The 27,397-nt window shown below is 37.8% G+C and overlaps 1 protein-coding gene across 1 annotated transcript; it reads left to right on the plus strand.

Annotated features, from left to right (window-relative positions):
- Window positions 1-215: 215 nt before the first annotated feature.
- GCC2 (GRIP and coiled-coil domain containing 2) lies at window positions 216-26,689 on the plus strand. The gene is made up of 23 exons (XM_035557950.2): window positions 216-361; window positions 2,256-2,318; window positions 2,964-3,048; window positions 4,114-4,181; window positions 5,028-5,132; window positions 5,881-8,367; window positions 9,061-9,130; window positions 9,798-9,898; window positions 9,979-10,077; window positions 11,156-11,275; window positions 12,013-12,177; window positions 12,551-12,655; window positions 13,257-13,419; window positions 13,951-14,051; window positions 14,179-14,256; window positions 14,939-15,076; window positions 16,661-16,782; window positions 18,396-18,572; window positions 19,800-20,017; window positions 20,980-21,174; window positions 21,967-22,106; window positions 22,918-23,119; window positions 24,249-26,689. The coding sequence occupies exons 1-23, from the start codon at window positions 356-358 to the stop codon at window positions 24,317-24,319; spliced, it is 5,079 nt and encodes a 1,692-aa protein (XP_035413843.1). The 5' UTR covers window positions 216-355; the 3' UTR covers window positions 24,320-26,689.
- Window positions 26,690-27,397: the final 708 nt, after the last annotated feature.

A 27,397-nucleotide genomic window follows, 5' to 3' on the forward strand; every position in this document is an offset into this window, starting at 1 on the left:
TTTGCTCTGGTAGATACATATGTATATATGGCTGTATGTGTGTGTATATGCGTGTGTACATGTGTACGTCTGTACGAACGCCCCTCCACAGGGGACACCACACCCGGCTCCCCTCAGGGCAGCCCGCCTCTGCCACAACCCCGCCCCCTGAGGGTCCCGCGGCTCGGGGGCGGGGCCACGGCCGCCGAGGGGGCGTGCCCAATCCCCAAGGGGGCGGAGCTCCCGTGCCGGGCCTATTACGAAGGGGAGGGGGGGGTCAGCGCCCCGCGTCACGTGGCCTGCGGGGGGGATGACGAAGGCGGAAGCGGTGGCGGGGAGGATGTAGCGGCGGCGCTCGCGGCGAGCCGGCTCCGACATGGAGGTAACGGGGGGGGGGGACGCGCGCGCGCCGCCCCCTCCTCCCCCTCCCCCCCCCAGCGGTGCCGCGCGCCGCTTCCCGCCTGGCGCGCGGCCGTTATCCCTGAGGGGAGGGGGAGCAGGTGTGAGGGGCTGGCAGCGCACCGGGGGGGGTCGCGTCGCCGTTTCGCGATCCCGCGCGGGTGAACGGGTCGTGCGGGGTGGTGTCCGTCACGTTTGTAGCCCGCACAGTCAGCCGCCCGTGTGCGTTCGGGGGCAGGGAGGTGAAGCGCCACGGGTGGGGTCGGTTATTGGAAATGTAATGGGGTGCGTTTTCTTGCGTGGTGCATAGTTCTGGCGCTGTGCATGTAAACAAGAAGGACATCGAGGCCCTGGAGCATGTCCAGGGAAGGGCTGCGAAGCTGGTGAAGGGTCTGGAGCACAAGTCCTGTGAGGAGCGGCTGAGGGAACTGGGGTTGTTTGGTCTGGAGAGGGGGAGGCTTAGGGGAGACCTCATTGCTTTCTACGGGTACCTGAAAGGAAGGTGTGGGGAGCTGGGGGTCAGCCTCTTCTCACAGGTAGCTAGTGATAGGACTAGAGGGAATGGCCTCAAGTTGCACTGGGGAGGTTCAGGTTGGAAATGAGGAGCCATTTCTTCTCAGGAAGAGCAGTCAGGCACTGGGATGGGTTGCCCAGGGAGGTGGTGGAGTCACCGTCCCTGGGGGCGTTCGAGGAAAGGTTGGGCCTGGTGCTTAGGGACATGGTTCAGTGGGTGACATTGGTGGTAGGGGGATGGTTGGACCGGGTGATCTTGGAGGGCTTTTCCAACCCTAATGATTCTATGGTAAAAATAATATAGAATCATCTGGTCTTGGTGTAGTATGGAGAGAGGTGTGCCATCATTTTTCTTAAGCAGTACATCCAATGTGTTATCCCTAATTATACTGTGCAAGTATACTGCTTGTAGTTGCAGACGTTAACTAACAGGAATGCTGAAATATTAAGATTGTCAATGTTGACATAGCTCTGTGTACCGTGAAATCTGAAATGCAAACTTCTTTAGAGCTTTCTTTCTTAAATGCTATGTTTATGTTTAATGGTCATATTATTTTCTAACAAATTTGCTGTTGTTTCTCAAAAAACTCTGGCCAATGTGAGAGTCCAGACTCTCCAGAGAGAGATAGCTAAATGATCTTTGTCCTTGGCCTGTACTTGAACTCATATTTCTAATTAGTCTTTCATGCTATCTCTCTCAGCTATTCTCTCAAAATTGTTAGTCAGTCATTATCTGTTTCCAGTTTGTTCTTCCCCTGGTTTCTATTACAAGGTTTTATTTATGAGAATAAAGAGAGTAGCAAAATAAGTGAAGGATGTGGGTGTGTGTACACACGCCCTCCCCCTCTCTCTCACACACAGAGCCTTTTCAAATATATTGTCAGGCCTAAGCTTTTAGTGTTAAGTATGTTATGTTTAAAGAAAACGAGAACATAGTTGAGGGGTACAATTTGTTCAGAAGTTGCTGAAGTTTGATTTAACTGCTGCTCCTCTACAAGCTTTATTTGGTTTGTACATTTTTTAGTAACAAGATAGTAAGATACACTATTTTAACTGCTTGTAAATTAAATGATTTTCATGAGCGTGACAACTCTAGATGTCAATTAAGTAACAAAGCCATAAGTCATACTAATTTAGCAGTTTTCAATTCTGCTGTTTTATTGGATTAACCACAATAGATCTCTCATTTTTTTTCTCCATTATCTGTCTTACTGGTCATACAAATATTGTCTTTTTTTTTTTTTTGAGTTCCCACTATACCAAGTTACTCTCCACGTTTGTAGACTTTCACTTGGTTCCTTTGGTAGTCTACATTTAAAAAAAAAAAAGTTCAGTTCTCCCATATTATCTTTATTTTGTTGTAGGTACAAGATGGTGGGAAAGAGATGGTGGCTTCCTCTGTCACACCGGGGTCGGGCAAATCAAAGGTAATCAGACCTCACAAATCTGGTTTATTTGGATAACAGTGGTTGAGAGGGTAGCAGCCTAGCATGCTAGCCATGGATAATAGGAAGGCATAAAGGTATTTTTTAAACAATTTCATGTCTTCTAGGTGTTTTGAAAACTGACGTACGAATCCTATGCTAAGGCTAGAAAGCATGAAACAAAAATTGTTACTGGTATACTTACTTCCTGTCATAATAACCAATAAAATATTGAATAGCATCTAGCTCTAATAGTAGTCTGTTTCATAATGTATGTAGGCTTCTTTGCATATGTTGGAAGTAAAATAAACAATGTTGATGTTAGGTAAGTGTGGATTTTAACTACCTAAGTAGTTACAGCACTGTTCAAATTATGTTACTCCAAACACCTTTGTCAGTCTACTGAAATGTAACCCTTCCCAGCTGAGTTCTCCTTTCTAGGTGATGCTGCATTTGAAATGATAGAACTAGATAACGTAACTTCTGTAACTTGCCCTGTTATTGTCCTTAATGAGTGTGTGCTAAGGTTTCCTTGTCCTAAAATTTCACTCCTTGGAAGTTGGATGCTAAGATGCACTGTTTTCTGTTTACTTCTGGGTTAGAGGAAGTTGGTTTCTGTAATACATACTTTTTTTTTTTTTTTTACAGCTGGACACATTGCCCAAAGAAGATCTCATCAAGTTTGCCAAAAAGCAAGTGATGCTTCTGCAGAAAGTGAAATCAAGATGTACAGGTACTTGACTGGAGAGAGAATAATTTCTACCTTAATGCTTGGTACTATCTGACCTTTCCTAATTTCGCTGTACATATTTGCTAGGTAGATTTAAATTCTAGGCTTTTCCTTTTTTTCTCCTTCCTGTGATTTCCTTATTTTTGTTGGAGGATAAGGGCTAAAGTCCCTAGAGTGAGAGGTATAGAGGAAAAAGAAGCACTACTTTTGTCAAATATTAAATTAACTCAATCACATGTGTAGTGTGATGGAACAGTGTAGCTTGTGCAAGAGTGGAAGTGGGGCTTGCCATTATCTGTTCCCCATACCTGTAGCAGGGATAACCTTTAAGAAAGCAGATAGGAGGGGGAACATCTCTATTAGGTTTTTCATAATTAGTCCTGTTGAGGAGTGCAGTGGCTTCTTTAAAAATGTTAGCTATTCTACATTTGATCACTTGTTTCTTTGGACAAGAAATCCTAAAATACAGAAAATGAAATTTTGTGTTAATACCTAAAAGTATCCTGAGTATGTCTATGCTCTCATGTGCTGTCGCCCTCCTCTCTGCTGTCCCTTTTCCTGCAGTGGCTCCCTGCATGGACTAGTGTCACCTCCCCTTGTTTGGAGTTACAGTCATGCTGGTTGGTGGTAGTTGCCCAGCAAAGCAATAGGGATAGGGATGGGGTATACTGGGTGTTTCTTCGGTGGGGTTATTTGAGAGATCTTCTCCAACCTGCTGCCTATTTTTAGAGGATTAGTAGGAAATGAATGTCTCTTCTCTGGCTTAAATTGACTGTGAAACAGAAGGTAAGACGATTGTCATGGTTTTATTTGTTGTCTCTCCACCCAAACAAGGAAGCTTTGTTTCTTGAGGAAATCAGGCGCAGCAGCAGAGAAGTAGCACTGAATGCTTGTTCTCTTTCTGTTAGCCCTTTGTATCACTTGGCAACAAAATTGATGGAGTAAGACATCTCTGACTTGAACAGAGTGATGTTAAGTTTTGGATTTACTGGGAATTTGATACTGTGATAAAGCATCAATTCCTGCTTGATGTGAAACTTCTATACTACTTTTTATTGTTTTGCTCAGAACTAGAGAAAGAAATTGAAGAACTCAAATCTAAAGCAGCTTCTGGAGGAGCTGATGACATTATTCAGGTAAGAATCCGTAATAGGTTTCTGATGTATTGCATAATATTAACTGAAATAGATCTACAGAAATGACTTGTGATATGTAGTGAACAGCTGTAGAACTGTTATTCAATCTGCGATCTATTTTCAGGAATTCAGGATGCTTCCTAAAACCTCTTTTTTCCTCCTTACCCTACATCCCTACTCTGCTTTTCAGGAAACAGTTCTTTGAGGGGAAAAAAAATGTATAGAATAATAAAATTTCCTCAGCAAGACTTTGTCCTTGTGTAATAGGTTAGGAAGGCTTTTGTTTATCTCAGAATGACTGCTATAGAAAGACTTCAGCCATTTAGAAGTCTTTTGAGACAGTCATTTGATAAGATCAGAGACGCAGAATTGAAGCTGCATGTCACAAGAAATACTTTTGGGAAAAAGTAACTGGAATTATTCTAGTGCCAAGAGCATCTGTCTCAAAGCGAGGGTTATAGGCAGCACATCAAAGTGAAAAAATTGGCAGTGAGGAGGACTTTTATCAACTGGAAAAAATGTTTTTAATAATTTGGATGGAGATTTCTCTTCTACAGAAGGGAAGCTTTTTTTCTTTCTCTTTCTACATGGTAATAAAAATAAATCAGCTGATCACAACCAAGATTTTGAACAGAATCTATTAAGCAACATCATTGTACTAGTCTGCCTGTTCCCATATCTGGTGTATTTGGGCTGCAAGTAACTTAAGATCAGGCTGGTCTACTTAATTAACAACAACAACAAAAACATCCTGACCAATATGCAACTTCTTACTGCTTTGCAAACATCATTCAGGCTTCCGTTGTTAAGGAACCCTTTTTCCAATAATTTTTCTTTTTAAATTAGGCTCTCACAGAAAGACTGGACGTTGTGCTTCTGGAAAAAGCTGAAAGTCAGCAGCAGTGTGTAGCTCTGAAAAAAGAAAATATTCAAAGAAAACAAGAAGCAGAGGTACTGAAATGAATAAAGCATTACTAAAATATTTCAGAATGATGGTATGTTTTTTAGTTTTGTTCATGTGCTTCGTTTCCATTGTAATCTTTTCCTTCACTCACCTGTGTTCTGTTATACCTTAAAAGATCTAAAGGCTTCATATGTAATTTAGAGGCTACAGAGAACAGATACTTCAGTGTTTTCATTGGACTGACTATAAATATAAAATTTCAATATGTATTTGTTAGATCCACAGCTGTTCAAAAGTAATTCAGTCCATGCATCAATAGCCTAGATACGCAATGCCTCCAAATCAATTCTGTCTTTTTATGGTAAATGGGAGGCTTTAAATTCAGGTATTCTTAGGAAGCAGCCTGTCAGCTAAGTCACCTAAATCATGTCAATAATCTCAGTTAATAATAAAGTGAAGACTCGGTCACGTGGCACTGATGAACGGCTTTATATTCTAGCTACTTGAATATGATGTTAGAGAGGTAATTTGGTCTTTAATACATGATCACAGTAGTTGCTTTACAAGCAGGCAAACATGATCTAAGACTTAATTTTTGTTTTTCATTCTGTAAACAATTTTATACTCTGCGGAGTCTTCTGAATAGAGTTGTTCTAACATAGCTGGCTGTTTAAAAACTATAGCAATTTTTAAAACTAAGGACTCCTAAATCTTCTAGTTTGTTGTTATAAACAGTTTATTTGGAATTTATATGTGCTAAATTATCAGCATTTGATGACTTGTATGTTTGTTTAGGCTGCAGTGGCCAAGACAGAAGAATTGCAGAAGCAACTGGAGCAATCAAATACTGACTCTCTGGAAGAAATAAAGGCCTTGAAGAATGAATTAGTAAATGCACAATCCAAATACAATGACGATTTAACAAAGCTGAAAATAGAATTAGAAGAACAAGTGAAGAAACAAACGGAGCTGGTAGAACAGATTGAATGTCACAGTGATAATCAAGAAGAAGTTAAAAGATTACAAGACAATGTCCAAGAAATTAAATCTACTTATGAGGAGCAAATTTTGTGCTTGACCAAGCAGTTGGAAACTGTGAATAATGACAAAACCAAAGAAATTGCAAGTCTGCAAGAAACTATTAAAAATAATTCTCAGTGTTACCATAATGAAATCAACAGTCTGAATGAAGAGCTTAAAAAATTAAAAATTGCCCATCAAGAAGAGGTATCAAAGTTGATGCATCGCATTGAAATATCTGCTAAAGAAAATGAAGAAAAGCAAAATCACATAAATCAGTTACAGCACAATTTCGTAGAGAAGGACTTAAAAACAGAGAAAAATGTGAAAGATGAAGCGTATGCTTCCACTGACCAGCAAGAACATGACTTGGAGCAGCTAAAAGCAGTAAATAAAAATCGAGAGAATAAGACAGATGTTGTAGATATGCAAGAAGAACCTCGTATCGAAGCAAAAATGGAAGAAAAGGTTAGACACCTGGAGCATAGCTTAGAAGATCTCCAATCTCAACATGCTATTTTAAAAGATGAGCTAACTTATATGAGCAATGTTAAACTAAAACTGGAAGAGGAAATCCGTCGCATAAAGGATGAGTATTTTCATGAGCGGGAAGACTTGGACTTTAAGATAAATGAACTGCAGCTTACTAAAGAAGATTATTGTTGTGTGATTGAAAAGCTAAAATTGGAGCTTCAAACAGCTAGACACCAATGTGAAGCCACAGCAGAAGAGCATAAATTAGAAATTCAGACTTTGAAGGAGCAACATGAGAGAGAAATTTCTGAACTAAATAAAACTTTATTATCCAGTTCCGAAAAAGAAAAGATGGAATTAGCTTTTGAAATGCAGGATCTTAAGGAACAACTTGAAAGGCTAACTCAAGAGAAGGAAGAAGCATTGTTCAATTATGATACTCTGAGAGAAACACTGGAAACACTACAGACTGAGCTAGGAGAATCTGCTGGAAAGATCAGCAAGGAATTTGAATCAATGAGACAACAGCAAGCTTCTGATGTCAGTGAACTACAGCAGAAACTCCGGGCTGCTTTCAATGAGAAGGATGTTCTTCTTGAAACTGTGAATCGTCTCCAGGCAGAAACAGAAAAAATGTCATCTAATCAGTTAGAGATAGAGGAACTTAAACATAAAGTTGTTAGCCTTCAGGAGGAGAATGACACAATAGCAAGCTGTGTCCACCAAAAAGAGGTTGCTATAAAAGAACTGGAAGAAAAGATCATGTCTCTTTCTGATCAAAACAAGGATATTTTAAATGAACTAAAATGCTCAGGTGAAGAGAGAGAAACCCTTCAGGAGAGGTGCAAGCAAGAACAAGGAAAAGTTGAGGAACTTCAGCAAGAAGTAAATGTTGTTAACCAGTACAATAGTGACCTGAAGAAAAAGCTGGAGGAATTAACAGAGAAACTGAACGAAGCTTTAACTGCGAAGAATGAAAATGCTGACCTGCGAACGCAACTGGAAAAACAGGTCGACTCTCTGGTGGGTGAAAGAGAGAACCTTTCATCTGAAATGTATACTCTTCGTGAGGAAAACAAGAAAATCATTCAGGAAAAAGGTGATTTAAGTAGAAAGCTGGAAGAGATTACGTCTGAAAAAGACGGTTGGTTAGTGTTGAAAGAGCAGTCTGAAAACTTAGAAAAGAAACTACAAATGATCACTGCAGAGAAAGACCATATATCGTCATTACTTGAAAGTGAACAAGCGCACAGGTCCCTTGTAAGAGCTCAGATATACCACATCCTTGAGCAAGTGGGGTCCAGCATTTCAGATTCTGATGAGGACTGTGATTTTCTCAGCTTACTACAAATTGCAAATGAATGCTTGGCAAAAATGAAGGAAGAGCAGTGCCTTGCTCTACAGAATGAGGAGAAAGCTCTTCATTTGCAGAGGGAAGTTGAGAGACTAGAGGAAGAAAACGCAGCTCAGTATACAGAACATAGATCCCTGATTGAAGACTTTGAAAAAGAAAAAGGTCTTTGGAGAGAAGAATTGGAAGGAATGTTGTCTGAAAAAGAAGCCCTTCAATGTGACATCCAGGAGCTGAAGAATGCTGGTGAAAAATCAACGATTGAAAATCAAGAGCTTTTAGTGAAGATTGAAGAAATATCTGGAAAACTTGCTTTTTATGAAAGTCAAATACAAGAACAGCAAAAAGAATCCAAAAACGAAGATGACTTAAAGTTCATTCTGGAACAAAAGGAAACTGAACTTAGAAATGTGAAAGACGAACTGAGTTCTCTAAAGGTTATATTTTGTTATTGAAGTATACAGACTAAACCTCTAAAGTCTTCAGAATTAAGGTTCAAAAAATACTTTCATTTTCTTTGTTTTTTCTTTCCTTGGCCTCAAAGTGAGTTTCCCTTCTAGGAAGCACGTGTTTCTGAGTTGCCTAGCACCTCAGATTCCCTTCCTTCCCCTCAGTTAAAAAAAAAAAAAAAAAGTCAAACGGCAACAAAAATCCTAATGCTGTTTTGATAAAATGTGCTTGTATTTGAAAACGTTTTCCTATTGGTTTTGCCAAAAGTGCTCACTTAACTAGATGGACTAACTGGCCTAATCTTTCACCTTTTTCTGTGGCTCCATCTCAAACAAAACTGTTTGATCTGTGTTAGCTACTCCTAACTTCAGGTTGTGGGTATTGATGGTTATGTAAAACTGACAGCTGGTCAGTCAGTATTAATGGTCTTCCATTTTTTGTCCTTGAATAGGATGGAAAGCAGCTGTTAAAAGGTTGGAATGTTTTCCTTTCAACATAATTTTGCTTTTCAGTTATCAGGCTAGTTACCAAGCTAATATGAAATTGCATGTAAAGACTCTCTTGGTAATGAGAAAGTAGACGTAGTCCAGCTTGTAGCTGGAACTGCTAGTAGCTTGTTGAAAACAGATATCACAAAGAGACTTCTTGTAATACTTCTCATATCTTTGTTTATAATACAGAATGTAATGGAGACATTGACAGAGAAAAATGATCAACAGTCTTCAGTAGCAGAGCTTCAGGAAAAAATTGGTATCTTTCTTGCTGTTGTCTTTTATGTAAACAGTTTTGTGGGTTTTTTTTTGGATTGTTAAACTTTGAGTTTTTCTTTCTCTGCATAGTTATCCTGTATTTCCTGTATGCCAAGGAAGGTGGGGAAGTAGATACTGATGCTACTTCCTACAACATTTCTCTCATTAGGACAACATTCCTCTCATTAGGCATTCAAAGTAACGTTAGCAATTTTGTGTCTGTTATCATTTGATACTTTTTTCTTCCTAAGTACATTTAACTATAAACAGTGTATTAGATTTCATCTTTATTAAATATGAAAAATAATTGCCAATCCTTAAGGCTACCAAGAGAAGAGGAAAGCAACACTTTGCTGAAGCTACTGTTGTCTTGTTGCAGTAATCCCAACATAATAGAAAGAAAATTATTCTAAGTTGTTACAATTATATGTAGAAGTACACAGGAATATGGCTTTTACTGTAAACTGTAATGGAAGCCTTTGAAACAGGGAAGGATTATCTGTGAGGCTGGATGTTCTAGCGTCAGAGTGAATTGAAGGGCTTAGCTGAATGAAATCTTTGAATACCTACAACACTTTATTTCAAACTGATATTTGTGTTCTAATTAGATTTCATTTCTTGGGGGGAGGAGAAGCAAGTTTATTCATGTTCTTATTTATTTATTTTAGGAAGGCTGGAAAAAGAATCTGCAGAAAAAGGAGAGAAGCTAAATAAAATTAAGATGGTTGCTGTGAAAGCAAAGAAAGAATTGGATACCAGCCGAAAAGAGGTACCCTGACTGCTTCTTAATATGAAGAATGTTCTGCATGAAGGGTTCTGTTTTAATGACGTATGCTTCTTTGTAATAAGATGCAATCCCTGAGGGAAGAATTGGAGTTGGTTCAATCAGAAAAAGATCAGCTGGCTGCTTCAATGAAAGATGTAATTCAAGGAGCTGAAAGCTATAAGGTAGGAATGGTACTGTATCTACCAAAGACGGTTAACTGTCAGGAAAATAGTTTGCTTTTGAGTCCTAGCCTGGATATATGTTGTTTACTTGCACAAGTATGTTTGGTAAAAAATGCCAGTGCAGTTAAGTACCCAAATCAAGAAATGTATGGTTCTAGTAACAGAACTGTGTATCTACTGTCAGAAGAAAACAAGGCAATTCTTTTCTACTGGATAGTATTTTTAAATCGCCCTTTAAATCTGGCATTGTATTGTCAAACACTGTTGCTGAGGCAAATCTGTTCTTATGAATTCTTTAAGTACATAAAATTGAGGATAAGTTAGAAAGTCCTGAAGTGATAAAGAAAAAAGTCAACAATTCCCTGGGAGCAAGTCCTTCCGGAGCACATCTCTGGGAATATGAAAGAGAAACCGGTGGCTGAGGATGGTCTGCATGGATTTATTGAGAGTAAATCATGTCTGACTAATCCTAGTCTGATTGCTTGCAGTGATAGAACAGCTGGAGTTGTGAATGAGAGGAGAGCAGTGATTGTCACTTACCTAGACTTTAGGAAGGCCTTTAACACTCTCTCTCTCAATACTCCTGTCCAAGCTAGGATGTTATGGTCTAGAAGGACAGAACTTTTTTTTTAAAGCACCTGTTTTTTAAAAAAAAAAAAAAAGGCTATACAGTGAACATTTTTTGCCTTGAAGACAGTCAAGCTTTGGAACAGGTTGTGCAGGGATGTAGTGCCATCTCCATCCTTGGAGTCCGGTCCTTGGAAAAGCCTGACTGGACAAAGCTCTGAGCAACCTGGTTTCATCTTACTGCTGACCTTGCTTTACACCGGAGGTTGAACATAGACCTCCTGAGGTCTCTTCGAACCTAAATTATTCTACAGTTTCATGAACTGAAAATAACTTCTCCCAATTTCTCTTGTAATGAAACTACAGCTTTGGTTTCATTTTGATGCTTCTGATATGGTAGTAAAACACCCCGTATGCTGAAATACTGGAAAGATAAGTGTCTGGGGTTTAGCATGTGCTTAAGACAAGCAATGTATATTGTAGAAATTGAAGTTTGTGTTTTTGTGTTAAGAATCTTTTGATGGAATATGATAAGCAAGGAGAAGAGCTGGATTCTGAAAAAGCCAGAGTGATTAATCTTGAACGTCAGCTAGATGACCTCACAAGACAGCTACAGGTGTCATCCCAGCAGGTCAGTTCTGTATTTGTGTCTGAGCTATTGGGCTAAGTCTTGTTCATGTGACTGGTAATAATACATAGCTTTATAACCGAAGTGTATTATGGATAGTTACTTGAAATTCATTTTTTCCTCAGCATCTGGTGCTTATCTGGGCTGTGAAAAAGTTAAGGATGTCCAGAATGACTGGGCTTTTTAATAGGAAGGGCTTAATATACCCCAGGTCAACTCACAAAAAAAAGCAGGTGATGAACTCTGGCTTCAGTTGGACGCACAACCCTGTTGCATGTACCAAATACAAAAACAAGTATTGGACTTGGGCTGCTTCTCTGATTTCACACCTACACTTCTCATGAAGTACAGTAACCTTAATGTGTTAAATTTTTTTCAGTTCCGTAGACAAAATATGCCTGTTGTTTAACCAATAGAATGTTTAAACATACGGAATTAACTGTGGTGGGTTTTTTGGATCTTCTACAAGAATTAGACTTCAGGATGCATTGGGGAGTACTGTAGTGACATTCAAAAGTCTAAGATGGGGATTAAACATCTGTGAGACACGTTCTGCAAAACTAACTGAAATGGGCTTGGGATTTAGGATTTAAACTCCCAGGCCACATACATAACTGATTATAAGACAATTGGATGAAAATGTGTGTTTGGCGTGTTTTTTTATTTTTCTAAGTATGGATAGTATCTTATTAATCAGTCGCATGCAAATTCAGCTTATCTTCCCACTACCATCATTTTAGCATGATCAGTTACATTCTGCTAATGAAGATCTGTTGGCTCGTGTCGAAACATTGCAATGTAATACTAAGCTGCTGGAAGCTCAGATACTGGAGCTACAAAAAGTCAAGGCAAAGGCTGAAAAAGAACTGGAAGCAGAAAAGCTTCTAAAAGAACAGAAAATAAAGGTAATACTGTGTAGAGATGGTGAATGGATTGAAGCATTACTGTCTGTGAATGTGACTTCTGGAAGAGTTTTATAAACTGTGCTTACTTTAGAACAAGTTTCATGCTTTTTCTTGTTACTTCACTTGGCCTTCTTTTGAAGGCTTACAGTGTTCATTAAAAGAACTTTGCAAAACCATCGCTTAGAGTAGACTGGAGATACTGACAGAATGTGAAAAACATTTTGTAGTCTTGTGAAGTTTTCTTTGGCTCCCAGTGACTTCCTGAAGAATCTTACCTTTGTGCATCCTTAGCGAGTGTGTCTGTAAACTTGTGTACTCTGCTGACATCTGTTTTGAAATTGGACTGCACAAGTGAAAAGTATTTAAATTTCAGGAACATAGTGGTGCTCTTCGAGAACTGGAGGAGCTTCAGATGCAACTTCAGAAGGAAAAGAAGCATCTGCAGAAGACTATGCAAGAATTAGAGCTGGCCAAAAAGGTACAGTAACTACTGTTGTTTGTGTTAGTACTTAGACTACCAAAGATTTTGGTCCTTCTTGTTGTTTAATGTCTCCTGGTCTGAGGACTTTAATCCTAAGATATGCAAAAGGAAAAACATGAGTAGTATTTCTACACCTGTTTTTCTTTGGAGAGCTGATGTGTGTACTTTTTGAGGAGTTATTTGGCAGGGGAGAGCAAGGGTTGTTTGTTTTTAGCTTGGTTAAGCATTTTATCATGACTAGAAAGAGGAATAGAATTCAGGTGTCTGGAGTACTTGTATGGTGCACTATTCAGAAGCCACCCTTGCAAGGAGTGAAGATGGTAGAAACTAATAGCTGCAAAATACCTACTGCTTAAAACTGTTGAAATTGGCAACAGATTTTTTTTAAAGCTTTTGGTTCTTGTTCAAAAACAAATTATTCGCTGAGGATATGGAAACCTGATGGGTGGGTATTGTTTGTGGGTATTGATAGTTATAAAGTCTTTTTGTTAAAAGATCAAACAACTATTTCTCATTTATTTTGGGATGGGTGAGGAAGGAATTCTTGGCAACTGAGGCAGATTTTTAAGTTTGTAACTTGTTTGCATGTAACTTGCAGGATGCTCAGAAGAGTACGCTGATGGATATGGAAATAGCTGATTATGAAAGGCTAGTAAAAGAACTTAATCAGAAGATTGGTGATAAAGACAGTAGAATAGAAGATCTTGAGCAGGAGACAGGGATTCAGAAACAGAAACAAGAGACCCTACAGGAAGAAATAAGTGAGTAAAATATAAACAGTAGTTATGGTATAATTAGTAGTAATGGTAAAACATTCAGATATGTCCGAAATTGATGAGTGAGAGTAAAATTTGGAGGGAACACTAATCAGTTACATAATTGAAAATACTTTCCTAGAAAGTAAACTTTACTCGGTCTTCAGTCACTTGATCTAGTAGTCAGTAAATGAAAGCTAAATAGCGTGACTGACAAATGGTTTCTTACCTGATTAACGAAATCATAATTTCTGAAAGTGATTGGCAGTGATTTTCAGTCTGACATACCACACTTATAAAGCTTTACTAGTTAACATGTGGTTAAAAACTTTGGTTTCTTCCTATCCGTAAGTGGAACTCTCAAAACAATTTCATTTGTAAGAAGGTCTTGATACAGAAATGATATACTAAACTTGCTGCAAACAAGTAGCTTAACAGTTCTTAAGAAATCTGTAAAATTGCTTAAGTATTTTTCAATATTTTTAAGGAAATATAGGAGGGGAAATTCTCTTAGCATGTAACTGTTTTCTGCACTAGAGTCACTTCAGTCAACTATGCAACAAGATGAGGAAAGAAATGCCAAGATTAAACAACTCCTGGTGAAAACCAAAAAAGAACTGGCTGATTCTAAACAAGCTGTAAGTCCAGCAGTTAATGACTGCATACTTGCATTTTTAAACTAGCTTTCAAATAATGGTCTTGTAGCTGAATTACTAAGTTGTTGTGGTTTGTTTTTTTAATTAACCAGATGCTTCTATCATGCAGGAAAATGATCATCTAATGTTGCAGGCATCATTGAAAGGGGAACTGGAAGCCAGTCAGCAACAAGTGGAATCCTTTAAGGCAAGAAATTTCACTTCTTTGTTAGTGTAATAAAGTTGTGTGTTAGTATTTCTTATGTAAGCAATACAGATGTGATTTGTCGTGGGCAGATGGAATATAAGCTGAAGAAGGAAAATGTTATTTTTAGTAACCTGGTTACTGGTTCTGTTTCTTGAACGAGTTTTTTGTTTGCTGCTTTCCCCAAATATTTCCCCTGTGATGTTGTTTAAACAGGTTTACCCTTTCTTGCTCCTCTTTCTTTTTCCTTTTCCCCAAAACAGAGAAGTGAATAATTTTGAAGCTTTTAAATGGGATAAATTTTAAAATAGCTTAAGTATGGGAGCTGTTCAGTTTAAAAACAAAAGAATATGGCATCATCAGCAGAAATCTTGTGTTCTCTATCTGTGTAAATTCTCTTGGAATATGATAAATAGTAGCAGGGAAGCTTTTATTCTTGCATGCTGCCACCACACCCACCACTGTAATTTTCAGTTTTCTCTTTAAAAAATACCATATATTTTATTTGAGTATATCATAACTTATGTCTATTTCTTCTATTTTTATTGGATTTTAAACTTATATTCACCAATTTTGTGCAGGGATTACTGTAATACAATCCTATGTGCTCTGTGGCACGTCCCCTTGAAAATGGAAGAAAAATGTTTTTCATACCAAAGACTGAGCTTTCACCTGGCTTTTTCAGATTCAAGTGTCTGTATTAACATCGGAAAAGCATAAAGTCCAGGAACAGCTACGAACCTCTGCAGAGCAACACCAGCGTACGTTGAGTGCTTACCAGCAAAAAATTGCAACTTTGCAAGAAGAATGCAGAGCAGCCCAGGTACTGTGGTGGAAGAAGTCACGTCATAGACTTTAGAAAGGAGACTTACTTCAGTCTAGAGACAGTTTGCATCTCTAAAAATACTTGCAGGTCTTTTGCTATTGCCATCTTGTCTGTCGAGAATTGGGAATTATCTCAGTGCTTTTTGTATTTGAGTGGTGGTAGTGGACAAGCCAGCCTGTCCTGGTTGTTCTGCACCATTTGTGGTGGAATGTCTGGACTGCAGTCCTGTGTTTCCAGTAGGAAAAACCTTGTAGCAGGGGGAAGTCAGAATTCATTTAAGATGGTCAGGAAGTATACACATTGGGGAGAAAAGAAGTAATCACCTCTTTCTTTAAAGATAAGGGGAGGGGGGAAAGGAGTATCATTTGCTTATAAAAACAGTAACATAGGTACCACCTGAAAAGAAAAATCAATGAAGTGTATTTGCAAGCACCTTTTAATATGCTGCTGTATGAGCAGCTTCTTAATTGGCAGCTAAGTTGTGTGGAGTTGACAGTAATGCTGAGGTTTTTATTATTTCTATTTTTTGGCCGTATGACAGTGTTAGATGTGCCTGGAATTTACTTCTGTTTTTTTGCATTAGAAACAGGCAGGCTCAGTAGAAATGTTATGTTCCAGCTGTACTTAAACAGACTAGTGTGCCAATCTACAGCTTGCACAGCTTGTTTTGTGTGATAGATGCCAGTCCTGCAGATAAGTAACATGAATACCTCACAAAAAACATCTCCTTTTTAAAAAGGTGAACTGAAATGGACAAACTCTGTGGTTAGTCCTACAGGAGGCTTGCCTGAGTTCCACTGGTAGATGTGGATCACTGTGGAAATCAGAAAATTTTAGTCATCTCAGGGATGACTAATGAACCTGTAAGCGTCCTTAAAAGCCAAGAATGAAAACCTACATCTCTATTTCTATAGAAAATAGACGGCATGAGTACTTGAAAGGTCTTACTGTTCAGATGGGAATAATTCTTGCCTGTATACTATACAGTAAAGGGCGAAGCCATTATGTTGTGATGCAGTTTTCTCTGTCCACTATCTCAGCCATGTATCAGCTGAGTTCAGAAGAGAGGACAAACCAAATACCCTTACAAGCAAGGTATCTTACATTATTTATTATCCCTTCAAGGATGACTTGACTTCTCAAAATTATGCGTAGTTTTCAGGCATATTAGACGTTTGGCACGTAGGTAGCATAAAAAGAAAAGAGAACTAGACCCTTTTTTTTCTCCCCTTCATCTTTGTCTTCCTTTAAAGCTGTTTGATAGAGCCCTTTACATGTGAATATCTCGTGAATGTAATTCTTGGATTTTGCAAATATTCTTTCCTTTCTTAAAGACCGGGATGTTGAATATCAGTGGCTTCTTGGTTTTAAGTTTCAAGATTGACAATAGTATTCAGTTAAAATCTAAAGAAAAACATGATCTGTTGCAATACTCCTGTTTTAATTATCCATTCAAAAGAAGAAAATGCTGCTGGTGGTTCATTTCACTTCTTTTTTCAGTGCAAGGTACATTTTATTTTAAAGCACGTAGGTGAGCGTAGTCAATCGCATAACTTACTAAGAATTTGTCTTCTGTCATAGGCTGAACAAGAATCTGTTACATCTGAATTTGAGAGCTACAAAGTCCGTGTTCACAATGTTCTAAAACAGCAAAAGAATAAATCTGCTTCTCAGACAGAAACTGAGGGAGCCAAACAAGAAAGGTAAAACCAAAATTTTTGTGTACGGAAGAATACTGGTACTTGAGCTATTGTGCTAATGTCTGACCAAAAAGTGGAAAAAAGCATTTATAGAAACAGAGCTATTTGACTTTTAACGTGACTTTCTAACTGGCTCTACCTATCTGAACAGAAGAAAGATCATCAATTTTTGAACCACGTCTCTACTCTCGGTAGTACTATGCTAGTTTCTAATCCCTTGATTCATCTCTAATATATTAATTTTTCTGCAGGTTCCCTGTTTTTTCAGTTGGGGGAAGTGTATAGTGTTGGGAAGATTTTCATGGTTCTTGTAAGCAGAAATTGGCCAGCGTCATCTGTGTAAATTTGAGATGCCATTTTCTGATGTAAAGCATTGAAGCAATGTACGAACTAAGAGAAGTAAACACCAAATTGATACTGCTTCTCTGAGCTCACTTTGATCCTTTTCAGGAAGGAATGGTTTAGTGTAGGTGAAGTTCTGCTGGAATTGACTGAATTGGCAGCCAGATTTAGACTCTTACCAATTATTATATATGGAAAGACTTGAAAAAAGGTTACACTGCAGAAAGTTCCCTGGAGAACATTTAAACATGGTTGTGAGCTGTGTAAATTCAGGTTCACTTCAGAATGCGTCTGAATCTCATTGAAAATAGATCTGTTTCTGTAAGTTATTTTTAGAACTGGTCGATGGCTGACCTTGGAGACAGACTGGGTGTTTTTGCATAAGATGTCGTAAGTTGTTTCTGACATAGATCTTAAACCAGTACATAAAATTGCTGCTGACAATCCACCAGAGGGAGACTTGTGTTTTGTTAGAAGACGGGCTTTTTTGGTTGTCTGGTTTGTCTGTTTAACGCATCTACTTCTTTGAAGCAAGCAAACTGCAAGAGTTGCATTTCTATCTCCTGTTTAAGAAGCTCATGAAAGAAGGTCACTTATTAAAGTGGACAAGTAATAAAATAATAAGCAGATAATTTTCAAAGGAATGATTTACAAGTATTAACTCTAGGGGTTAACGGGATATACAATTTATGAAATAATGCAAGTAACTGAATGTATAAATACAGAAAGCATAAAAGGAGAATGTGTTTGACTTAAGACTTACTCCTACTGGTATATCTGATTTTGGTAAATTCTGTTGGTCAGAAATATATCTTATTTGGATTGATGCTGCTTTCTACTCCTTTGCCAGTCTCTTGGGAAGTGGTTGGAGAAGATTACTGTCCACTTTACTAAGCAAACAGAGCCCACCACTACTGTGAAGTAGAAATTTTCTCCTGTCTGTATGCCACGTTATTCTCCTTCTCTCTTGTTCCTCCAAACTGGATTGAAGCAGTAAGTGGTAGCAGTCATACCTTCTACCCCAAAAGGTACATTGCCAGCAGTTCAGATGGGATGTGATAAATCCATTTGCACCTATATTGAAAGGTGATCAGAACTTTCCTAAACATTTCTGCTGCAGTCACATTCTAAGATTATTTTGGTCACAGTGCTGTAGTGATCTTAAATATGAAATAAATTCAGATCAGCCATGTTAAACATTGTGGATATCATATAGGTTCTGAGATAATATAACTCTTTATAAACATATCTCATTTCTTTTTTCCTCCTTACAGAGAACAGTTGGAAATGGTGATAGATCAACTTAAAGTTAAGCTACAAGATGCTCAGCATAATTTACAGATAAATACAGCTGAATTCCAGGCGTTGCAGTCTGAACATGACACCCTGCTGGAAAGACACAATAAGATGCTGCAAGAGACAGTTGCAAAAGAGGCAGAACTCCGTGAAAAGTAGGGTCTGCTGATGACTAGATATAGATACTTTACTTTGTGCAAACCTGAAGGACTGGACAGCTAGCTGACTTCAAACGATGCTTCCCAAAGAAAGGGTGTAGATGTAGAGGAAGTTAAAGGAACTTTCAAAGGGATAGTTCGCTACTTTTTGTCAGACTTCAGAGGTTTCAGCAGTGAAAATGAAGTAGTAGCAGATGAGAATGAGATCTTTGCAGGCTTTCTACCTGTTAAATACCAGATTTTTAAAGTTAACATTTTTTAAGCATGTTAAATTTGCTGACTATTTGTTGAGTCCAAAGCTCGGCACTACATTTGTGTTGGACTGCTGAGCTCCATTTCATGCATTTGTTTCTAATTGGAAAAATACTGTGGTTAAATGCCAGCTATTTCTATGATAAAATATCCACCACCAACTGCCTTTCTTACAGAAGGTACTTTTTTCAAATCTACTTGCCACAATCTTAGTTTGCTATTTCTTTTAAAATGTAAGGAATCTGTTTAATCTGCATCACTTCTTGAGAAAATGACACGAGGACCTACTTGAGCTCTCAAAAATGTCTTTCTGTGCCTTCTCTTTATTTTTAGGGTGCAAAAAACTCACGAGATACTCATTAGAAATTACAGTTTAGTCTTAGGAACTCTTGACTTCTTGTCTTTATCTTTGTAGTGTTTTTATCTGTTCCTGATAGCCATATGATGATTCATTGTAATCAACTGAATTATATCATTTTGCATTTCTCTGGAAACCAGCTATACCACAGTAGTTTTCTTTTGTACCCAGAAAGACTAGCTCTTTGCTTCTCTGGCTAAATTTAAGTTTGTATGCTTATAAGGGCAAGTCCAGTGCTTAGTCATTCCATACATACACTCATTTAATTGCTTGTGACAATTTTGTCTTGCTTCTGGAGTGCTGCCAAATCGAGTACAATTGATGCAGTACTGACATTTTTCTTTCCAAGAACGGTTATTCTGCCCATTTTTTTTCACTGAGTTCTGAAGTTTAAAAAAAAACAACGAAACTTATCATAGAAATGTATGTTTTCAGAAGTTCTGCATGAGTGTTTGGTAACTGTTAAAAGAAAAGAAATACAAAGTAAATGACATGCCTTGTATGAGGAGATAAACAGTTGTGTTGCAGTTTTCGAGTTGAATTTAAACTAAAAAACTTTAAAACACGAGTATTTTGGTGTTTGTTTCTCACATTTTGTGTGTGTACTGTTTCAGGCTTTGCACGATACAATCTGAGAACATGGTCATGAAAACAGAGCATACCCAGGCTTTGAGTCAGCTGACGGCCCAGAATGAAGCTCTCCGGAACAATTTCAGAGATCAAGTCAGGAATCTACAAGAAGAGCACAGGAAGACAGTAGAGACACTTCAGCAGCAACTCTCCAGGGTAGAAGCTCAGCTTTTCCAGCTCAAGAGTGAACCAAGCACTAGAGGTAACTTTTGGTCATGAAACCAGGTTTTCTCAGGTTACACGCTTTGGGGGCATTACTTACATTTCTGTACTTGAGTGTGTACCTAAAACAAGGCTATAGCATGTGGGTCTGCAATACAATAGAAACTTACTATGTAAAACTTGCAGCAAGCCGATACTGAGTAAAGAACAAGTTTTTATTACTATTACTGTACCTTCAGAATCACTATCACTTGTTTTATGCAGCGTATGTATCATGAGACGGATGGAGGGAAATCACTCTGTAAATATCAGGTGCTCTCCCTATCAGTTCCTCTCAGATTTTAGAGAGGTTAGTGGATCTCTGCCTCCAAAATGAGGGGTATAGCTACAGAACAGCATATTGAAAGGTGTTTTAATGATGTTTATTATTTGTATACTTGCTATTTGACCCCACTTCTAATTTAAAATTTTACTCTGTTCAAGCTCAAGCACTGTTTCTTATTTTCTTTAAATCTGTGCAGTTACTAATTCAGATGTAGTCAGATATTTGCCAGGAAGCAGCAACAGTTTAAGAAGTTGCTCTTTCTATGTGTTGTTTAATTGTAGAGCAGTATCTGATTGTGCTGAAGCAGCACAATAGCACACAAAGTATTAAAACTAATTTATACCACCCACAGGACTAGGTGGAAAAAAAAGCTAATACTGTTTTGCATCAAAAAGATTTGGTATTGTTGTCATAGCTACAACAACTTCAAGGATGTTGCATTAAGGTTTCATAGCCACTGAAATGAACATTGCTAATCAAGTTTGGATTTAGAAACTGGCTTTGACTGAAATGGTCATTTTGAGGTGAAAGGCTGCATTTTCCATTTATAATGTCATGCTTGTATCTGGCTTTCAAGGCTGTACTTTATGTACTGCTTTCTAATTCAAGATTGTTGCACCTGTGAAATAACCCAACCTATTTCATTTTGATGACAAACATCAGTAAGTATCTTTCAGGTCCAGCTGTTTCAAATCCAGCACCAAAGAACTCAAGAGAACGGCGAAACATTGACCTCCCTGTTCTTGATGTGCACGCCGTAGCCAGGGAAGAGGGAGAGGGTATGGAGACAACAGACACAGAGTCCGTGTCTTCTGCTGGCACTTACATTCCATCCTTGGAACAGCTTCTGAACTCCCCGGAAACAAAGCCTGGTAGGTTGAACACGTTTTTAGAAGCATTTGCCTATGTAAGCTGCAGAAGTTTGCACCCTCAAAATACATGAAAATGTTGTGTTCTCAGGCTCATAGGTACAATACACAAGTCTAATTGGTGCCACTGAGTATACCTTGTCCTGAAGTTCTGTATGAGTCTTTTCCTTCAGTAAGGAGTAACAACAAAAACTTGTGACGGGATTTAGCAATTTAAAGACTGTATCTGTAACTTTCTAAAGGGAAAAGAATGCATGAATAAGTCAGAATAGTTCATCGCTCTTAGTGTTCTGGACTAGTCTTCACTTGAGACAATTAAGTGAAATAACTCTCCTTAATGAAAAGATAAATTGCGTGTTCATCTTTATCAGAACAGGAATTCATACTTTTTTAAGGAAGATTAAAACCAGTGCGAAGAACAGTAGAAAACAAAAGAGTAGAAAAAGTAGAAGAATAAATAGTAGCATCTAGTTGTGTTTTTAAAAGTCTACTGAATACCGTATGGAGAAATGTTGAAAAATCTCCATATATGGGTGGGAAACAAGGGCTAAATTAAAACCATATATCTTGATGTACTTAAAAGGGGACCGGCAAATCAGTTCTAAGAAATTTATGTATACAAAAATAGGTCGCAGAATGAGCATGCAGCAGCAGAAGTGATGGCTATTAATTTGGCAGCTTGAATTTGCATGGATTTCATTTCCTGTGTTAATGATGTCCTAATGTTAAGTTAGCCTAAAGTAGATGCACATGCTTTTTCCTTCTTTCTCAGTTTTCTTTTCCAATTCATTGCAGAACCATCTCAGTGGCAAACAGAGCTCAGCAAGGATGAACTGATTCAGAAATTAAACACAACAACGAAGAGTGCTGATCACTTGAATGAATTACTTCGTGAATCAGAAGCAACCAATGCAATCCTAATGGAACAAATAAAGGTTAGCAGATGTGCAGTGAATGTGGGGACAGCTCTAATTTCTATGGTCTATTTTGTAGACCAAATGTTTAACACCAAACATCTTTAAGAAAATCCCAGTCTATGGAAATTTGGTGATGCAAAACTTAATTTTGGGAAGGGCTTCATTCCACAAAAGAAATCAGTGCTTCCAAAGTGAACTTTTTTCTTTTCCAGTTTCTCTTATGTGGGGTGGAGGGGAAGTTTTTTTTAAAAAAAAAAGCAGAGTTTAGAAGTTTAGTGTCTAGTAAACTAGTGCCTTTACTGTTTTCATTTAGCTAAAACCAGTAAATTCTGAGGAAAACAATTTCTCTTCCTGTAACCCATTTCAGCTGTCTTAAGTTAAAAGATGTATGCATCTCTCTAAACATATTAATAGAATCTGGTTTGATTTGATTGTACCTCCTGGAATTTTCTGAAAACATTTTTAAAGTTATGTTTACAGAATGTTAACTTTCTTTTGTAAATGATTTCTTAACAACTGATAGTTTTGTTAAAACCTCTGATCCAGGTTTTCTAACTTCTCAACTCTTTATCACAAATTGAATAGTATCTCATAATTATTGAACAGATTTTATCAGAATAATTTACTTTTGATCAATAAAAACTTATTTGTGGACGTTACCACCTGTTCAAGCTTCATTGGATTTTTGTCCAGAATATGTTGCTATGCACACATTGTCCTTTCTGAAGCAAGCTGAATAATTCCCTTTTTAGCTCCTCAAAGTGCTATTGTTCAGTTGTTTTTCTGTGATGCAAACAATATTGTGTGGTCTTTTTTTCCTCATCTGCAGCTTCTTAAGAGTGAAATAAGAAGACTGGAACGAAATCAGGAGAGAGAAAAGTCTGTAGCTAATCTGGAATATTTGAAGAACGTTCTATTGCAGTTCATATTTCTAAAATCGGGAAGCGAGAGAGAGAGGCTGCTGCCAGTAATAGACACCATGTTGCAGCTCAGCCCTGAAGAGAAAGGAAAGCTGGTTGCAATTGCCCAAGGTAGGTGGGATTCAAAACATTGTCACAAAAAAAAAAGGAAAAATGGAACTAAAGGCAACTGGAGTTCTGTGCTGTCTTTTATGTGGACCTTTGAGGAAAAAACTTGCTTAGTAGCAAACTTAGTAGCATAATGCCTGTGAGCTAGCAATAAAGTCATTCTAGTCTTTTGGGAATTTACTATTCAGTTTTCATAAAACAGATAAATACCTGAAAACATAATTAAAAGTTAGTAAAATTTAGGTGAAGTGTAACTTTCTGACACATTTTAGAAAGATGATAAGCTGTAAAAATGTAATGTGTTCATATTTTGAGTAGGATTAAAAATTTCTGTCAAAGTGACCTTAAAATAGAGGTTCCAGTAGGTTAATGATTTTTCTTGGCAGGTGTTCTAAAAAGGTAATTAAAGTGGTCCTCTGAAGGCAGTACTGCAGACCTAATATTAGTTTCAATATCAGCTTTAATTAAAAAAAACACATCAAAATATGCTTTTTGTTTAAGAACTATTGGAACTAGGGAGGGAAGGCAGAAGAGTTAAGCCTTTAAAAGAAATCAACCCAGAAGCTATAATGACATGTAATAACAGAGTATTTGACAAGTAGCCAGGATATTATCTGGTTTGTCCCCTTAAAAATCCTTTTTAAGGTATTGTTTGTATCTTCTCAAAATCAACATGTAGCTTTAGTACATCATTAGCAACTGACATATACTTACTCTATTTTTAAAATTTATTAGTTCTGTGTGTATGTATAAACACTTAAAACTATTGAACAAAAACGCTAAATGTGAAAAGTGACAATATAATGCATTCCACGATAATCTCCGCATTTGGAAATGTGACTTAAGTTAAGCCTATAGCATTTCAGTGTTCTGGCACTATAATGAACGCTGGCTGGACTTTTCTGAAGAAAGATGATGAAATGGTTTTTTTTAAGTGCACTTTGTGATTAAAGTCCCTGAACATGTTCTTGGCAACATGAAAATAAGTACTAAATGTTACCTCTTCAGCAAGTTTACAAGGACAGCATTTGAAAGCCGACATTGGGGAGGAGGGTGTCAAGATCAGTTTTCCAAATGATGTAATGTCTAGCACAGTAAACTTAGTTTACAGTGTGTTTTTCTTCTCCCTCAGGTGAGGAAGAGAGTACCTCACGGCCCTCTGGCTGGGCTTCGTACCTTCACAGCTGGTCAGGACTTCGATGAGACAGTGGAAATATTGAAGTTTTAAACACATTCCACCATTGCAAAACAAAAAAACACAGCTCAATGCTACAACACCGCTGGGTTGTTCTACTTTAAGATTTCTCTATTTTCAGCTTTGTAGCTTCTTCTAAGGAAGAAGTCGTGGTAGTTCTGAAAGGCTGTCCTGTGCTGTGTTTGACAGCAGTGTACCTCTTGTTAGAGCTGATGATCAGAAGTATAATGAGAAGTGACAAATTAACTGTAAATTGCTTGAGACAGAATCTGGCAAATCTGTGACAGGTTTTCTGATGTTGATTTAAAAACTTGATCTAATAGTAACTGGAATAACTAGATTTCAGACTTAAAGCGTTTTTGAAGTGTTTACAGTTTCTTTCACATGTTTTTGTCAGCTCACTAATCTATACGGTTCGTGCTATTCTCTGCATGTAGAAATTAAAATAGTTCTTTCTGGTGAGGCTTACAAGGTGTAAGATCACTTGGAAACAGAAGTGGGATTTTCTGTTTTGACTAAATTTTTAGTCTTAGTTATATTTTTCTTCTGCAGTAGCTGGACTGAAGATATGAAGGCAGTGGTCCACAAAATTTAGAAGGTGCCTAAAACTATATGAAGTGTAATGTTTGGCACATCTGGGGCATGGTACTGCAATGGAGATTAATGGCATCTGTGGAAGTGTTGGGATAGTATTCCAATATCTTCAGTCATAAGTGAGCTGAAGCTTTAGGAGAAAAGGCTTGAGCTATGACTTTGTAACCTGAGGTTGGAAATTTGTGGTCAAGACCAGGAAGAAATGTTACATTACTGTAGTGATGCCTGTACTTAAAAGGCTACTCATAGTCATATTGAAGATACTAAAGGAAGAATCATGAGTTCATACATCAGATTCCTGGTGGTGACTTTGGAGGGAAAAGGACAGATTTCATCAATAGATGTATCTTAAATGTCCTGATGATCGAAGATGTTACATTCTTCTGTCACTTCTGTGTTTGCACACATCGTTTGCACAAATCTTTTGGACAGATACTTTAATCTCTGTTCCAGGCTCTTCAACAGAATGTTTGTGTTTTTGTTTGTTCGTTTCCAAGAAAAATAAATCTCTGAAACAGAAGTATTTCTTCTATTACTAGCGCAGCACCTTTTTTTAAAGCTTGTGTCTTTTTCCCTTTGCTAGTCCATACTGCCTTTCACTATCCTAATTTATTTGTACATTACTGAAGTGCTTACAAGTGCTTTTGTACCCTGCTTACCTTCCAAACAGAGTCCTTTAATGTTTTTTCCACTTGTATGCCCTCTGTGCAGTTTTACAGTGAATCATTCCCTGGTACCAATGCTAAATAGCATTCATTTTTCTGTCCATCTTAGTTGAGGCCCTGAGGAAATGATGCTTATTCCTTTAATGTTACTTTGTTCAGGGCTGAAATGTATTTGCATATAAGAACATAAAGTCAGCATGTGCTGTGAATAAACTGTTTGGTAACTGAGCTTTTAGATTTTTTTTTTTACTTGTATATATTTCAGTGCACAACTGACAAATCCAACATACTTTATTTAGGTGTTTTAATTTCTTCCCATACTCGTGGGTACCATTTTTTTCTTCTATTATATGCTCTAACTGGAATCTTTATGGTTTGTGCTACCAGTGAAAACACCATGTTTCAAGTCACAAAACTGAAAACTGACAGCATAGGGCATCTGCAGTTTGTAAATGTAGATTTCAAGCATGGAGCGATATTTGCTTTTTGAAATGATAACCATACCTTCAACATCTGTGATTTGCTCCAGTTCTCAGTTGTTTAATTCTAACTCTCATTTGCAGCTGAACTTGATTAATGTCACTCAAAAGAACACTAGAACAGAGCGAGGGGAGGTTTCAAATAAGCATAAAAATATGTGCAAGTCATTCTCCTGCTGTGACTTTAACAATGGGAGCACATGAGCGAAGGGGTACAAATTCTTTTCATTTGGTTCAAACTTTGTTTGCAGCTGATCTGGTTTAGTTTCTTCTTCGTGATGTCTGCTCAACTGTCTATAAAGAGCTGTGACAAGTTCCTTTTTAAATGCATATGTCAGAACAGAAGATTATTTATCGTTGTAAACTGTGAATAAATGTATGCAAGTAATGTATCACTGGCTGTACTAAGTACCAGTTGCTTATTGACTTTTTTCAGGTCTGAGTTGCATGCTCACTGATTTTTAGTAAAATTCAAGTATTATACTGATGAATGTAGTGGACACCTTGCGTTGCTATATATTTTTTGTACAATGGAAGATTAAAGTCTTAATATAAAACTATTTTAATAACTGCTACTAAACTGTTTGAATGCTAAGATTGCTAGAATTTCACCTTTGTGGCAATAAACTCTGCAAACAAACGTATCATGGTTTAATATGCGCTTGCATTAAGTGGCATAGAAGAATGTGGAGTGGAAGCAGAATTATTTTGCATAGTGAAATTTTTATATGTCATATGTTTGTAATGCACAGCATTGCTTTTTGAAAGCAAATCATAGCTACGGTTTAAAGTTGTAACTAGTGCTGGTTCTTCACGTACTGTGGTGATCTTTGTTAGAAGAGCACTGTGCTCACGTTGCTTTCTGGTTCTTTTCATTTCTTTATAGTGCCATATTTGTTAGGATATTTTCCAGAAAGTGTAATCCCTGTCCAAGGGGTTTGAGCTTTGCACCAAATTTTATCTGCCTGCTTTCAGCGCTAGCTTCAAGACAGTAGGGCACAGCTTAATAAAAGAGACCCTGCCATCACTATGCAGAGTGATGCTGAGTTCTGACTTTGTGGGCACTATGGCCCCATTTTAACTACTTACGTGGGCTTAGTAGTGGGTTACACATGTGCCTTCTATGTTCTGTTTTCCACAGAACAGAGGCCCATCCGTGCAAGTGAAACATCTTCCATTTGAAAGAGAGGAAGACCAGAACCTGTAAAGCTGCAGTGTAGATGTGACCAGTTGGGTTTGGGGCTCAATAAGGGCTAGAGGGAACCCATATTATAAGTGGTACAGGGGAGACTAGAGTTGGGTTTTCCTTTCCTGACCCACCCCTGCCTTCCCCAGTGCATGACTAAGA

The sequence above is a fragment of the Cygnus atratus genome, chromosome 1, assembly GCF_013377495.2.
Source record: "Cygnus atratus isolate AKBS03 ecotype Queensland, Australia chromosome 1, CAtr_DNAZoo_HiC_assembly, whole genome shotgun sequence".
Classification (NCBI taxonomy): domain Eukaryota; kingdom Metazoa; phylum Chordata; class Aves; order Anseriformes; family Anatidae; genus Cygnus; species Cygnus atratus.